We start from the raw sequence: 16,138 nt of genomic DNA on the forward strand, positions 1-16,138 counted from the left end.
GGGGAAAATTGCTCATTTCACTGGTGTTTCACAACTCTTTGCCAGATGGCAGAGGAACGCTGGAATCCTGTGTTTAAAACATGGATTACACTTACAAGTTATATTGGCATAGCTGTGCTGCTCAGGCATGTAGAAAAGCACATCTTTGACCTCCCCAAGTTACAAACCAACACTTGGTCCGTAACTCGAAGTGATCGTAACTCGGATTCCATAGTTACATGGCTGTTCGTAAGCGCGGATCGCTGTTCGTAACTCGGATCCACATTTATGATCCCTTTGTTTGTAAGTGTGGATGGTCGTAAGTGGAGGTGGTCGTAACTCGGGGAGTGGCTGTATAGTCATCCCTACAGAACCCCCATGTAGACACAGCCATGTTGTCTCAATGCAGCTAAGATTATTTGAGAGAGGTGGTGTCCCTTCTATTTGTGTGGATGGAGCCTACACCAGAGGACTGTGCTAGTATGGATATGCCTGCATAGGCTCCAGAGTATAGACATAGCCTAATTCCAGGTTCTGGAGGTGAGTGTGCTCTAATGGGTGTAGAGCGTTCTGTTCTCTCTCCTAACCAGTCCCTCTCTTCTCCAGTTCCTTGCCTTTGCTCCTGTCCATTCTGTCTTTGTTCCTGTTTCCTCTTCCCTTCAGAGCTCCTATCACACTCAACCTTCCATCAATGTCCTGTGTTCCTTAACCCTCTGTATTGGTCATGGTGCTTTCTCTTTTCTTTCTATGCTGCCTGGATGCCAGTAGAGGAAGCAGTGCTTGGAGCCAATGCAGATTGTGAGGAAGGAGCAATTTCAGCTACCACAGCCTGCTCTGCTGCTCTGTGGATATGGTGCATGTGCAGTCTGGTCAGTCCATAAGAGCTATGAGGGGGTGGCGCATGCAGATGCGAAATTCAGAAAATGTAGCTGTCAAAATCTAATCATCCTCTACTGAGAATGTGTGCTCAGACCTTTATTGAGGCTTATAATTTGGCCATACATTGGTGGATTTTCTCAAAAATGACAAATAGTACATCCCTGGAGCCAGTGTGATTCTTTTACCAAAGCCGAATATGGAAAGACTTAGCGCTGCACAACAAAATGACCATAAGAATTACTCAACACCAGCAAAATGTTATTTCCTGACTTAGTTCTTGAAAATGACAACCATTGTTGCTGAAACTTTCCAAAAAAATTCAGGTGAGGCAGGCATCTGTCTCAGAAAATTTCTGCTAGAGCAGTTTTTCATTTTGGCAAAATTTTAAATGACTGAAAAGAAGGTCTTTCAGTTGACAGCGTTAGGCAAGCTTAGCTAGAGGCACTGTTTCTCACTTCCCTCTTCAACATCCTTCACTTTCTGGGACCCAAGCATGCTTCTTATCCTGGCAGGATGTACGCTTCAGTGATAACGGTAAGGCCTGCCTCTTCCTCTTATGTGGCTGCTGCACTGACTCAGCCTTAAAGTGTCAAAACATATTAACCCAAAAAGGAGGACGTGAAAATATGGTAGACTGACCAGTGTTTGAACCAGCTCATCCCGAACATAGCTCAGTGCCTGTTGGATCACCTCTCCTGGTAAAAGATGTTTGAAGATGATAGACGTGTGTGTTTCAGAACATTCTGTGTACATGCAGCCATTATGGGAAAACATTCATTTGAAGCTGGATTTTCATTTTGATTTCAAGTGTAATTACAAAAGACCAGTAGAAAGATGGGACCCAGGCTAGGGATATTAGAACCATCGTCTTAATTGTGTGTAGTGAGCGATACTGTAAGATCTGAAATGTCAGATTTTTCACTAGTCACAGTTTTTAATTAAACTTCATATTGAAAAGGTCAGAGTGTCTTGTCTTCCTGCTGCTCTCACACTCACAACCTGATAGCAGTGAAGGAAGGGCATAGCAAACAAGCCTCTGACATGAAAAGAGCTAGATTAAAGACATAAGCTGTGCTGGCTATACTGTGTTGAATAAAGAACAAGCAATTGTGAATGATGCAGCAATTGTGTTCTGGTGTTCTTTATCACACAATCGTCAAAACTCATCTCCTGCCAATGAAACATTTTCTGTCATTGCTTATCATATATAGTAGCCCAATGTCTGTGACTCTCTAACGCTGAAATGCTGGCTGCTCTCTCTGGGCGGAGCTGTTGCCTCCCTGGCTGTTCCCTCTGGGCGGTGCTGTTGCCTGAGTCACGTCCTTCGCCTCCCGCCATGGTGCTTGGTTGACTTCTGCACCGCTCAGCTGGGCCGCCGCGGGGGAGCCCAAACGGCTGCTTGCTCCCCTGCGGCGGCCCGGCTGAGTGGCGCAGTCAGCCGAGCGCCATGGCAGGAGGCGAAGGGGGGCAGGGCGGTGATGTGCAGCGTGACAGTGGCTCCAGGCCCCAGCTCCTGGCTGTGAACGTCACCACCCTGCCCCCCTTCGCCTCCTGCAGTGGGGCTTGTCTGACTTCTGCGCCGCTCAGCCAGGCCGCCACGTGGGAGCAAGTGGTACAAGCGACCATTTGGGCTCCAGGCTCCCCATTCAGCACAGGGAGTGTGGTGCCCAAATGGCTGTTTGGGCTCCGTGGTCCCCCGAGTGAGAGGCAGGAGGGGGGAGGAGAAGAGAGAGAGAGAGAGAGAGAGGCAGGAGGCAGAAGAGAGCTGAGAGAGAGAAGGGGGGAGGCAGTAGAAGGAGGAGAGAGAGAAAGAGACACGGAGCGAGAGACTGGAGGCTCAGGAGAGAAGACCGACATGGAGGAGAGACCTGAAAATCCCGTCTTATGACAGGCTAATTGGCTAGTCATATATATAGTAGCCCAGTGTCTGAGAGTCTGTAACACTGAAGTGCTGGCTGTTCCCTCTGGGGGATGCTGTGGCCTGAAATGCTGACTGTTCCCTCTGGGGGGGCGCTGTTGCCAGAGTCACGTTCTTCGCCTCCCACCTTGGTGCTCGGCTGACTTCTGCGCCATTCAGCCGGGCCACCGCAGGGGAGCAAGCAGCGCAAGTGGCAGTTTGGGCGCCGCGGTCCCCATGCAGCACCCCCATGCTGCATGGGGAGCGCGGGGCCCAAACAGCCACTTGCGCTGCTTGCTCCCCTGTGGCGGCCCGGCTAAGTGGCGCAGAAGTCAGCCGAGCGCCATGACAGGAGGGAAGGGGGCGGGGCAATGATGTACACGGGCAGGGCCTGGCCATGTATGTCACCGCCCCACACCCCATTCTCATCCCCCTTTGCCTCCTGCCATGGCGCTCAGCTGACTTCTGTGCCGCCCAGCTGGGCTACCGCGGGGGAGCCCAAACAGCCACTTGCTCTGCTTGTTCCCTGCAAAAGCCTGGCTGAGCAGTGCAGAAGTCAGCTGAGCGTGATGAAGGGGGATGGGGCGGTGATGTACACGGCCGGGGGCAGGGCCTGGACGAGCGTGCATCCCCGATGGAGACAGAGGAGAGTGGAGAGAGAGTGAGAGGCAGGAGGGGGAGAAGAGAAAGAGAGAGACCGGCAGAAGGTGGAGGAGAGCTGAGAGAGAGGGGGGGAGGCAGTAGAAGGAGGAGGAGAGAGAAAGAGACATGGAGAAAGAGATGGGAGGCTCAGGAGAGAAGACCAACATGGAGGAGAGACCTGAAAATCCTGTCTGCTGATGGGCTAATTGACTAGTTTCATATAATCATAGAAACTTAGGGCTGGAAGGGACCTCACAGTTATAGTCCAGCCGTGCTGAGGGGAGACCAAGTATATTTAGATAATCCAAGTGTTTGTCTAACCTGTTCTTAAAACCCTCTGACAGAGACTCCTCCACCTCCCTAATTTCACCTTTATCTCCCTTGCTTCATATTAAGCCCATTATTCCTTCCCTTTAGTGACCTGGAGAATTGTTAACCTCTTCTCTATAACAGTCTTCATATATGATAAAGGCTGCTCTCAACAAACCTTAGTAGGGGCCTTACACTAGAAAAAGACATGTCCTTATTGGTCATGTTCTAAACATTTTACAATCTTCGTTGCTCTCCTCTGGATTTTTTGCAGTTTGACCACATTTTCCTTAGTGTGGCATGCAAAACTGCATCTGGTACAAACACCTGAGTCCTGCCTGTGCATTCAACACCTACTATCCACTCACCCTCTCCTCCCTGTGAACTACACTTTTGCACTGCAAGTCATGAGTGCCAATAAATTGCCATGTATACACAGAATTTGAGTCAGTTTCAGTCTGTGAAACGCCTTGTTCGTGATGCTATCATCGGCCATCTTTCAGAATGTTAGTCCTTGAGCATTTCAGATTTGTATTGCTGTGATAATCTGGCTGGAATTTTTCTTACAATCATATGCAATTTTCTTAATTCTATCACCATCCATACTAGTTATTCCAGTTTCAGCTCAAAGACCCTCCTTCTGGTTTCTGTACCTCCAAAGTCTGGGAAAGGCTCTGCAGACCCAGAATTAGCAAAGCATGGAGTGCATCCACCTCTAGACTTAATTTGGCTAGCCAGAGTCCATCCTGAATCTGTTTCAGCGTCATTGTCATGTATTTCTTTATGCACAAAATTGACGATTAACTTCATAAATGAAAGGCATCAATGGTTACTTGAAAGGACTCAACAAAATTCATGTTTAGCTTGTTCATATAATTTTACTGAATCCATTCAAAAAATAGACAGCACTATAAGGTGGATTGTGATTTCAGAGAATACAAAGGTCACATTATTTTTTTTTATACACCTTTAATTTAAATCCATTGATTAAGAGAATGAGTTGTCTCATGAACAAAATTAAGTTTCTTTAGTGAAAGAACAACTCTTCAGGTAAGCATCTAGACACATGTATTCTGGTTAAGGAGAGCTGGATCTACTACCTATAAAAATAGAACAACATTGTAAAATCTCTTTAGATAGATTCTGTAAGGTCAACTGATGGGATTGAGTAGAGACAGGACAGAGCAGGCTAGGAATTTCATTTTAAATCATAAGCTGATTTCCATCCTGCCAAGGCCCACATGTGTTATGAGTTTTAAAAATGTTTGGCAAAGACTCATGATGAGAGACACCACACCAAACAGTGGATGGGGGAAATGTGGAGTTCTTTTTCTCAATCAAAATTGAGTGTTTCATAATCCTGCTTTTGTAGCTTTTAAAAATAAAATAAAATGTGGTGTTTTTAAAAAGGATGGATAGGAGCAGATCTGTGTTGGTTTGTGGCAAATCTGGGCCTAAAATGATGTCTATTTCCCATATGGAAACTGTTAGGTGATATGCCTAAATCATAATCTGGGAAGCACAGTTTCTTCTCTGAGAAACACAGACTATCTAAATTTATATTATTTTTATATAGAATACCAAAAATGACAAGACTACAAACATGAGTCTTGAGGAGGGCAGCATATATTTTTCCCATGTACAGCAGGATTGGGAAGTGAAAGAACACCAACACTAAAAAATGTTAGTGTAGATTAAAAAAAATACACAACATTAATTTTAATAGAGTGTAATTTTGAATGGCCATGAATCAACTAGTATGAAAGGTCTCATTTTTCTCAAATGAAACAAATGTTAAAAATCTTCTATCCCTTTCAATATTGTAGCAGTGTTGGTAGACTGACCTAGATCAACATAGGGTGAACACTTGTTTACACTATTCATACATCTGAACATGTAAATACATTATTCAAAGCACTAAGCACCTAAATTTCCCTCCTTTGCCAACATTTTAATTCTGTTGGGCAAAGTTTCCAATTAGTTCCCCTCTTACAGAGCAGAGCACTCGATGCTATACTGTAAACACAAATTCATATGCTCACAAAAGCTGACCTTTTCAAATTAAGTGATGTATAAATTAAAAAGGAAAATGTCAGGTTTCTGACAAAGGTTGGACATTGTGAACTTTGGACAAAGTGACAGGTATCTTCGATTCTCCTGGTGCTGGTGCTTTTGTGACTGGGTGAGCATGGGCTTTTATGTCGGCTATTCTCTCTTTAAACTTTTGCTGAAGGTACTTTTCTTCTTTGGAGTAGCTTTTAGCAAAAGCAGACATCAACAGGCATGCTGCCATCGTGGTCCCTCCAATACAAAATAAGATTGCTCCTGCCAGCTTACATATATCTAGGGCTCCATTATACTGAATGGCATGGTTATCCACAACCACAAAATCTTCTTCCTCAAGGGCTTCGATTTTTGGTGGCACAAGAAAACCTACTACAAGAACGGTTAACCCGATCAGCATAAAAACCACCCCAGAGATGAGTCCGACCTGGAAAACAAACAGAGTTAAAATGAATGTGGCCTCACAAGTTTGTAACACTTTTATTGTCTAGACAAATATCTGTCAGTCCTACAAGGAAGCAGACATTGTCTTTTGGGACCAGAGTCTCATAGAATTTGAATATGTGGCTGAATTGCCATGTTAGAATTGTTTTTACAACTACTCTTTGTTTAGATCATACATTCGGGAGTTTCCCAGAAAAATAAAATGTATGTGTAGAGGGGCTATGAGTGTGTATTGTTCTGCACTTGGGGTTCCATTACACAAAAGAGAACTTGATGATTACCTGTTCTTTTCTTTCCCTCTGGGGCATCTGGCAAGATACCTGGTCCAATGGACCTTTTGGTATGACCCAGTATAACCTAGTACTGCTACTAGGTAAAAAAAATGCTGCCTTTAGCATAGGTAGTGGAGGGCTGAGCTTTGGCATTGAAAGTCCTTAATTCACACCCTGGTGGCATCATTACATATGACCGCCTCTTGTTTTCTGTCCAGGAAATGTCTCTCTTGCAGAGGTTAAAGGGATGGTATGGTGTAAGTCAAGTTTCAGTAATAAATGCCAAGATTGATTCTCACAGGATCCCTAACTTTTTAGTAAACCAAGGCCTTATTGTTTCTCTGGAAATTTGATCATACACTCTGTGTGCTTTTATGAATGTCAATGAAAGCTTGGTATGACCATCAAGAGTAATTTCTCTATACTTTCACACATTATAGCTAAGATTTCACAAGAGATTGATTTTTATTTTTTGGTGCTTAAATTTTTGATGACCAACTTGATACACATTAAAAGGGCCTCATTTTCAAAGGGCGGGTGCTCAGCAGTGACTGATACCAAGTAATAGCTTCCATGGAGTGATGGGCTGTACCTTCCAGAATGCAGAGCTCCACCTGCTAGGTGACCTCTGGATCTGAAAATCATCCTCATGCTCCCAAATTGAAGCTGTGCAGTCCTCGTAAAATTGATGCAGATAGGACCGGACTCCATAGCGTTGATAACTTCCCTCAGCGCTGCTCTGTGCTTGCTTGGAGCTGCAGATATCCGCATATGAGCTCATCCTTCTTACCTGCAATGGGAGATTTCACACCAGACAGACCCAATTAGTAACCCTGGGGGATTTACCAAAAGGATGCAAATAATCTCTTGGTATGAGCTCTGGAAAGAGAAGAAACCCTGTGGAGTCTTCTCTCCAACCCATGCTCCCAAACTAATGAACTGATCTTGCTAAATGCCAAGCACACCTGGCAGAGGTGAAGGGCCTTCAACTCCCACTGAAGCAGTAGGTATTGAGAGCCCTTCACATCTTTCAGGATTACACCCTATAGATGGATCAGTGAAAACTCAGCAAAGCTATTTTTACATGTAGCATTCCCAGTGCCATAATTCATGATGGAATATCATTTAATTTCATGTAACTTGAAAGAGGCATTGCATTACTGCAAGACTGAGTGCCTCAGTCTCTGATACAAACACCATTACTATTTGTCCCGGTAGGCATTGCTTGCTAGCTAGCTTTCTCTGTTAATTTGGAGCACTTCACAAACTCTTCTCGATGGCATGTTTTTCTTAAATCTGTAAAATAGAAACATGGCTATGGGAATATATATAATCATGACATCAACAGACACAGGGGACCTGATTATGAAGACTAACCTTAAAAATGAGTTTTTCTGAATAAAAATACATTTTGAGGATGGAACGTGTTCTAAAATTTGAAAATCAAAAAATGAAAATTGTTAGCCTATTTTAATGTACCAGATGCAAATATTAAATTTGTGAGATTAAAGCCTGGCTCCATTGACTACAAAAGGGTTAGGATTTTACCCACTGTGAAAAGTAAATCCAGTGTTCTAAGTTCTTTCCATCATAATAAAGTACTGGTAAAACAAAGTTTTTCTGGTTTAAATATCCAGGGCCAGACTCTGACCTCCATCCTCCTCTTCCTTCACTGAGTGTAAATGAAATCAGTCAGGCCTTTTAAAAATGTGTACCACTTTAATATGCCATCTGTAGGGGTATGTCTACACTACCCCGCTAGTTCGAACTAGCGGGGTAATGTATGCATACCGCACTTGCTAATGAAGCCCGGGATTTGAATTTCCCGGGCTTCATTAGCATAAGCGGGGAGCCGCCATTTTTAAATCCCCGCTGCTTCGAACCCCGTGTAGCGCGGCTACACGGGGCTCGAACTAGGTAGTTCGGACTAGGGTCCTATTCCGAACTACCGTTACTCCTCGTGAAACGAGGTGTACCGGTAGTTCGGAATAGGCACCCTAGTCCGAACTACCTAGTTCGAGCCCCGTGTAGCCGCGCTACACGGGGTTCGAAGCAGCGGGGATTTAAAAATGGCGGCTCCCCGCTTATGCTAATGAAGCCCGGGAAATTCAAATCCCGGGCTTCATTAGCAAGTGCGGTATGCCTACATTACCCTCCTAGTTCGAACTAGGAGGGTAGTGTAGACATACCCTCAATGAGTACTTTGTTTGGATTTAGTAGAATTATAGGAACCAAAAGGTAGGAGTGAGACCTAACTTCAGCTTCAAGTAATGCACCTGACTTTTTAAAGCTGTGCAATGCAAGCATATCTAACCTGTTTGTTTTAACTCTCTCTCCAATCCCCCTTTCCTGGTTTTAGCCCCTCTCTCATTAACTGGTGCAATACCCCAAATGCACGTGATTTCACTCACTACAGTATACTAGCTTCCCTCTCTGTTAAATGAGATGGACAAGTATTGCAGCACTCACTGAAATTATGTAAAAATCTGGAGCCTGCTAATTAAACAATGGCAGAATTCAGCTCTTGCTAGGTATAGAAATTGGCATGGCTATGCCAGTAATCCATTAGCTGCTTTAATTCCAGGTTGTTTTCATGGCTCAGTGTTGAGGAATGGCATGCGCTTTTCTCTGGTGGTAGTAACTTTCCTATTCCCCAGGTATTAATGTATTTTCCATATTCCTGCCATTATGGAAAGACATAAAAGCATCTGATATATCAAGGCCAAATGGATCAGATCCAGTATCCAGGAGGCCTACAAACATGTAGATATTCCCTGTCCAATGAGATTCAAAGCCCATTCCAGTACAGCAGTGGTCACCAACCAGTAGATCCTGGAGCCTCTGGCAGGTGATCCTGACTGTTTGGCCAGGAAGCTCTCAAGCACTGGCACTTCAGTTGCCCTTCCACCCACTGTCACGCTGCTCCTGTCTTCTGCCTTAGAGCTGCGCCCCCCCCCCCCCTCCCCAGGAGCCTCCTGCTTGCTGTGCAGGGTGTGGTAGGGAGAAGAATGGGGCGCTGATGTCAAGGGGTCCCTCCTCCCTCCATTCCTGTACCCTCTCTCCACCCAGAGAGAAGGGGATGAGGGAACTTGGCAATGCAAATCTGTCACACACACTCTGTGTGTCTGTCATTCTCACAAACACACTGTCCTTCACACTCATCTCCCGGCCCAGCACACATGAGAAGTCATTGTGACTTTTTACTGCTTGCAAAGTGTTATTTTTGGTTTTTGACTGGCCTGTGCATTTCATAATTTTCATTTCTCTTACACTTAAATTTAATTCTTTGAGTAGTGAGTTCTCAAATGCCTAACCTGTCATGGCTGGAGTCATTATTCCTGTGGTAATTGCTACTCAAGGACGTGGCTGGCATGTCCCTGCAGCCCCTAAGAAAGGCAGAGCAGGGGGTCTCCACACACTGTCCTTGCCTGCAGACACCACTCCTGCAGCTCCTATTGATCAGTAATGGCCAGTGGAAGCTGTGGGCTCAGTGCCTGTAGATGAGGGGTAGCACACGGCGCCATGGATCCACTGCTGCATATGCCAGCTGCTTTCATGAGAGGTGTAGGGCCAGAGCAGGAGTAAGCCTGCCTTAACCCCATTGCTCCACCACCCGGAAGCCGTCTGTTAGACTGTGTCCAGTCAGAGCCTGCTTCCTGAACCTGTCCCAGTCCTGAACTAACTCTTGCACCCAAACTCCTGCTCCAGATGTGAGTCCCCCTGCACCCGAACTCTTTCCCAGAGCCCCTTCCACACTCCAAATTCATTAGCTCAAGACTAGAGTCTGCACCCCAATTCCCTACCTCAGCCTGGTGAAAGTGAATGATGATGGGGGGGGAGGGAAGGAGTGAGCAGGGTGAGGCAGTGGAGACGGGGTGGAGAAAGGGTGGGAAGGAAGCAGGGCAAGAGTATCTGGGTTTGGGTTAGATCTTACATTGCACTTAAATTGATCTTGTGGTTTAAAAGGTTGGAGACCACTGCAGTAGAGCCATGACCACCTCCTGCAGGAGAAAGTGGAGGTGCAACAAGCTTTATGATGTTGCTACCCAGCATTCCTGGACCCTCTCTGTTAAGCATCCAGACAGAGCAGATGAAGAAGCTCTTAACAGGGGTTTCAGTGAGTTCTCCTTTTGGGGAGTGGGATGGGAATCTAAAGGTTCCTTTCTCTTCCCCCGCTTCTCCCCAGCCTCTTGTTCTTCCTCCCTATGGTATTTCTCACAGACTGAGGCTATGTCTAGACTGCAGGCTTCTTTCAGAAGAAGCTTTTCTGGAAGAGGTCTTCCGGAAAAGCTTTTCAAAAGAGAGCATCCACACAGCAAAAGTGCATATAGAACATTTGTGGTGTTCAGGTTTTTGATTCATTGTGTGAAAGGGGAAATCTTTATTCCTTATGTGTTCTGTTCCTGCTGTTTCCATACCTGCAATAAAAGTCCTTTCTTTGTGATATCACAATCTCTCCAGCAACTAGCTAGCTGTCGTGTTACAGAAGACAGTGACTTCAACTGAAGAATGCTTAAAAAAAACAATCCCAAATCTTTTCACATACCCCAAATATACTTATGCAAATACTCCTAGTAAAAGCAAAAAATGAGAACTATATGTAACCAGACTTCTAAATACTATAATAAAATAGTAATAATTCATAAGCAGAATGTTTTATTTGACAAACAATATTTTGCGCACACTGAAGTGATCTCAATCACAGACATTCAGCATCATAATAGATCTATAAGGTAGGTAAGTACTATTAATGCCCATTTTATAGATGTGTGAAGCAAGTCATTGAGAAGTTAAATGATTTACTTGCCTATCACCACATAATAAGTTACTGGCAGAACCTAAAACTGACCCAGGATTCCTGTAATCCTCTGCACACTGGACTATAAAGTGATTATATGAATTACCAGTGCTGATTTATTGACACAGCCCTTTAACACCTATATTCATATTGTCGTATTATCCTTCAAAGATCTGACCACCTTATTAATATGCCTTCCAGTGCCTCGCAATGAGGAGTAAACCTCAATATCCCCATTTACCAGATGTGGTAGAGGGAGGCACACACAAATTATTATGAGGCCTAGTGTTTGCAAAGTATCTTGACATCACCTGAGGGTGTGCCAAAAAACCTGAGGTAAACACACAATTTAAAGAGATTGTCAGTGATGCTCTGTACTGACCTAAATGAGTAGGAAGCAGATTAGCATCCCTCCCATCACATATGGGACTTGACAGGAAGTCAGCACCTTATATTCCATAGGTGCCTAAATACCCTGAAAGATCTGTGCTTAAAAGCCAATGCTTGGAGATCTTTGCCCCCAAAGAGGGGGAAAACATTGTTACCCCATATCAGTGTTCTTCTCTGATCTAAGAGCATGTAGAAAGCCATGGAACAGCTGTTTATCTCTAAACCTTTTCACAGAATAACAGAGGGCCAGTGTAATCATTACCAAGTTTTAGAATAGAGAATTTTGAATCAGAACTTCAGAACAAGCAGCTGCCCCTTACCCATCCCCTAGCAACTTTATTCAATTGTTAAAAACTATCCAATGTTTTTGTGCTTTATTACACTGCACGGATACAGCAGGGGGTGGGAGGGAAGAGAGGCAAGATCAGTGTTGTGAACAAATGAATAAAACATTGAGCATGTTTGAAGAGAAATTACTGAATGAATTTTCAAACTGCTTTGCAATATATTCAATGTTTACCTTTTTAGAAAGCTGAATTTTAAAGCTATGCTAAAACAGAAATGTGATGTTGCTCTCAGAACGTGCACATACATGATCATGAACCTACAAATGTAAAACACAAATTAAAATGGGTTCTTACGTTTGAAGTCCTTCTCTTCAATGTTAGACACTCTGACCTTTCTGTTTAAAGGCTCATCTTTCCAGTCTTTACCTACAGGGGAAAAAAGACCTTAGAATTAGTGAATTCTGGAGTAAAGAACATGGATGATAATTTATGGGATAATCTTGATGCTTAAAAAAACCTAATATCAATACATAGTGTTCCCTTAGGATAGAGGCTAAAACAGGGGTGGGCAATAATTTTAGATGGGGGGGCACTTCACTAATATTTGAAGTAACCTTGGGCTGCTATAGAAGGGGCAGGACCTCTGGCAGAAGTGATGGAGCCAGGACACTTCCGTGCTTCCCCTCCCATAGATCCTGATTTGCCTGGGGGGTGAGGGAGCATGTGAAATCTTTGCCCCTTCCCTCCCCCACCTAAAGAGAACCACCAGCTGTTCAGAACAACTGGCAGTTGCTTCTAGGCACCCGCCCCCTTGCAGGGTAGGAGGAGACTTTGCAAGCTGCCCCAACCCCAGGCCAATCAGGGCCTGGGAGTGGGAGGAGCACACAAAGTCTCTCCATCCCTGCCTCCATGTAGCAAGGGATGCATGGCACTTGCTGGGTGGGGACAGGAAATGAGAGCTTTCATGCCCTCCTCCTGTCCCTAGACCCTGGGGGCGGGGGAGTGGCAGGGTGTCCCTGGGCCGGACTCATCCACTTGGAGAGTGGGATTTGGCTCAGAGGCCTCTTGCCCACCCTGGGCTAAACCAAGGCTCATGCAAAGTTCATTGAAATCAATGGGTATCTTTCCATCCACTTGAGTGGGTTTTGCATCAAGCCCTCTGTATAAGCCATCAGGCCTCTTTTCTTGTTTGAGGAATCAATCATGATCTCTGTTAGACGGCCATAATGTAAAGCACTCTGCTTTCCTGCACTGGCTACACCCTTTTGAGCACAGGAGAAATGCAGTTCCTCTTCCCTATTCTGTGCAGGTAGGTGGAGCCTGACTTCAGCTAAAGCAGCACAAAGGAGGAAATAAACTACAACAGGGAGAGAAATGACACAAATTACTTCCCTTAGTCAACAAGAGGGAAGTAGAGACCTTACTGTGACTGCATCAGGTCTCAGGTCTGCTCCCAGGTCAGTGCAACTAAGCAGTAAGCAATACTAAGGGCTCATGGCAATACCACCATCTCACACTTAGGGAGTCACAACTTTTAAATAGGTTTCAGGAGGGTAATGGGTTTGCAACAGGTTAAACACATTGTATGGTGTAATTACAACAGGATGCACCATAGCAGAAAGGAAAGGTGACTTTGGGTTTGCGAGCCTTACTTCCCTTTAGGAACAATTAAGGAAGGCTGTTCTTTGCTGTTTTTCTTTGTTAGACAAGGTCGATGGCATTCTCCACCCCTCTGGAAAAATGGCGGAAGTACTACTCTCTGTATAACATAGCTCCTGTGCATCGCTGTTGCAATGGAATTCAACCCCCCTTCTAATCACCTCAAAAATCCCCACCCACTACCCTCCCTCTGCCCCAGGAAAGCAGCATGGCGTCTTTGAAGGATACTTGTTTACAATGAAGTTACTAGAGTTCCCTCTTCCCCTGCTATAACTATATTGCCTGAGAGCTGCCTGGGGCTGTTTGCTCTGGCGCGGCTGCGAACCAGTCCCGCGGCAGAACGCCCTCCCGCAAGGGCGAAGACCGTAGTTCCCTCTTCAGGCCACTCTGCGGAAGGTACAAACGACGCCAGAATTTCTACTGGTGGCTGGAGCAGCGCGACCCACCTGCCGCAGCTGGATTCCTCGCCCGCTTCGGCTCTGCAGGAGGCAGGAACCTTCAGCGCCCTTCACCTCCGGCCTTTAGCGGCGCCGCGGGCGCTCTCCGTGGTGCTGAAACCCGGCCGCGGCTCAGGCGGGCGAACCTGTTCCCCCGCTGCAGCAGCAGCAGCAGCACCTCGCCAAGCAGCCGCCTCCCAGCAACTGGTGATTCGTTTTCGCTGGGCTCGGGGGATGAACCCCCTTCGCCCGGCCAGACCCACGCGGTGTGCTCCTAGAGGCGGACAGCGCCCTCGGGTTCTTGCCCTCCGCTTGACCCAGCGGTGGCTGCCAGACGTGGAACCAGCCCAGCCCGCTGCCCCTTGCAGGGCTTGCGCCTACAGCAGCAGCCACACGGAAGCAGTCTGCCCCTCTCGGGGGCAGGGCTGGGGCGGGGGGAAGGAAGGGAGAGGAGGGCTAAGCGGGACGTGGGGCTGGCCGGGAATACCGGTTCGCGTCTAAAGATGCGGGCATGTGAGGAAACCTCCAGGAAAGGGTCCCACCAGAGGCTCTCTGGGCTGGAAGTGAAATCCCGCCCTGGAAAGCCAGCGGCAGCAGCTGCGTCGGACTCACCCGATCAGAAGCACCACGGGCGCAGAAACTTGCCCCCCGCGCCCCGGCTAGTGCTCAGATCAGCCCCTCCCCTGCAAATCAGCCAGGGGCAAGTTTGAAGACCCGTCGGGGCAGCAGACGCTTGGCACAGGGACACTCCCCCCCCCTCTCCATGCAGGGGGGGGGGCGATGCCATGGGCAGTCCTGGCAGCAGCTGCCCGCGCTCGGCGGAGCTTACCTGAGCCTCCCCGCAGCCGTCTGAGCAAGTGCAGCCGGGCTAGCTGCAGATCTCTCGCACGGCTCCCATCTCCGCTCTGCGCCGCTCCGGCCTCTCGCACCGCGTATGTCCCTGTCTCCTGCCCGCCTCCCTGCCGCGCCTGCGCACTCAGCCGCTGCTCCCGGGCGCTGAGGCGTGGGCGGGGGCAGCCAGCAAGGAGGCAGCCGGGCTGCTCCTTCCCGCCTCTCACCCGCTCGCACTGCTGTTGTCCCATAGGCGCGGCAGCAGCTGGTGACTTGGGGCACTGGTGTTATTGTCATTGCCTTTCCCATTGTTCCTAGGAAGCGGGCAAAGCTCCCTCCCGATGCATTAGTGTCACTAAAACAGACATTTCTCTCCTCCCCTCCCTCCCAGTGGGACGTGAACGCAAGATTTCTAGTCTCAGAGGGGTAGTCTTCTTAGTCTAACTTTCAAAACAAGGAGCAGTCCTGTAACACCTTAGGCTATGTCTAGACTGCAGGCTTCTTTCGAAAGAGGCTCTTTCGAAAGATCGCGTCTAGACTGCAGGCGGATCTTTCAAAAGAGAAATCCGCTTTTTCGAAAGAGAGCACCCAGCGAGTCTGGATGCTCTCTTTCGAAGACGGCCTCTTTACATTGAAGAACGCCTTCTTTCGAAAGAGGAACTTTCGAAAGAAGGCGTTCTTCCTCGTGAAACGAGGTTTACCGCCATCGAAAGAAAAGCCGCGTTCTTTCGAAATAATTTCGAAAGAACGCGGCTTGAGTCTGGACGCAGGGGAAGTTTTTTCGGGAAAAGGCTACTTTTCCCAAAAAAACCCCTGAGTCTGGACACGGCCTCAGGGTGCATCTACACAGCAGTGTTATTTCGGAATAACGGCCATTATTCCAAAAGAACAATGCGAGCGTCTACAGGGCAATTTCATTATTACAAAATAAATTTGAAGTAACAGATGGCTTACTCTGGCTTCTGTAAACCTCATTCCACAAGGAGTAATGTTTTTTCCAAAATAGCTATTTTGAAATAGCTGTAGTGTGGACGCTCCACTGCTGCTATTTCAAAATAGCTACTCCCCCAGGGTATGTCTAAACTACCCCGCTAGTTAGAACTAGCGGGATAATGTAGGCATACCGCACTTGCAAATGAAGCCCGGGATTTGAATTTCCCGGGCTTCATTTGCATAAGCCGGGTGCCGCCATTTTTAAATCCCGGCTGGTTCGAACCCCGTGCCGCGCGGCTACATGCGGCACGAACTAG

The 16,138-nt window shown here is 46.8% G+C and overlaps 1 protein-coding gene across 1 annotated transcript; it reads right to left on the bottom strand.

Moving 5' to 3' along the window:
- Nucleotides 1-4,389: 4,389 nt before the first annotated feature.
- NRSN1 (neurensin 1) lies at nucleotides 4,390-15,040 on the bottom strand. Its single transcript, XM_006133989.4, has 4 exons — nucleotides 14,887-15,040; nucleotides 12,316-12,387; nucleotides 7,079-7,276; nucleotides 4,390-6,197 (listed from the first exon to the last, which is right to left on the bottom strand). The coding sequence occupies exons 3-4, from the start codon at nucleotides 7,265-7,267 to the stop codon at nucleotides 5,799-5,801; spliced, it is 588 nt and encodes a 195-aa protein (XP_006134051.1). The 5' UTR covers nucleotides 7,268-7,276; nucleotides 12,316-12,387; nucleotides 14,887-15,040; the 3' UTR covers nucleotides 4,390-5,798.
- Between the last annotated feature and the right edge of the window lie 1,098 nt (nucleotides 15,041-16,138).

Source organism: Pelodiscus sinensis, chromosome 2, assembly GCF_052426305.1.
Source record: "Pelodiscus sinensis isolate ZL-2025 chromosome 2, ASM5242630v1, whole genome shotgun sequence".
NCBI lineage: Eukaryota > Metazoa > Chordata > Testudines > Trionychidae > Pelodiscus > Pelodiscus sinensis.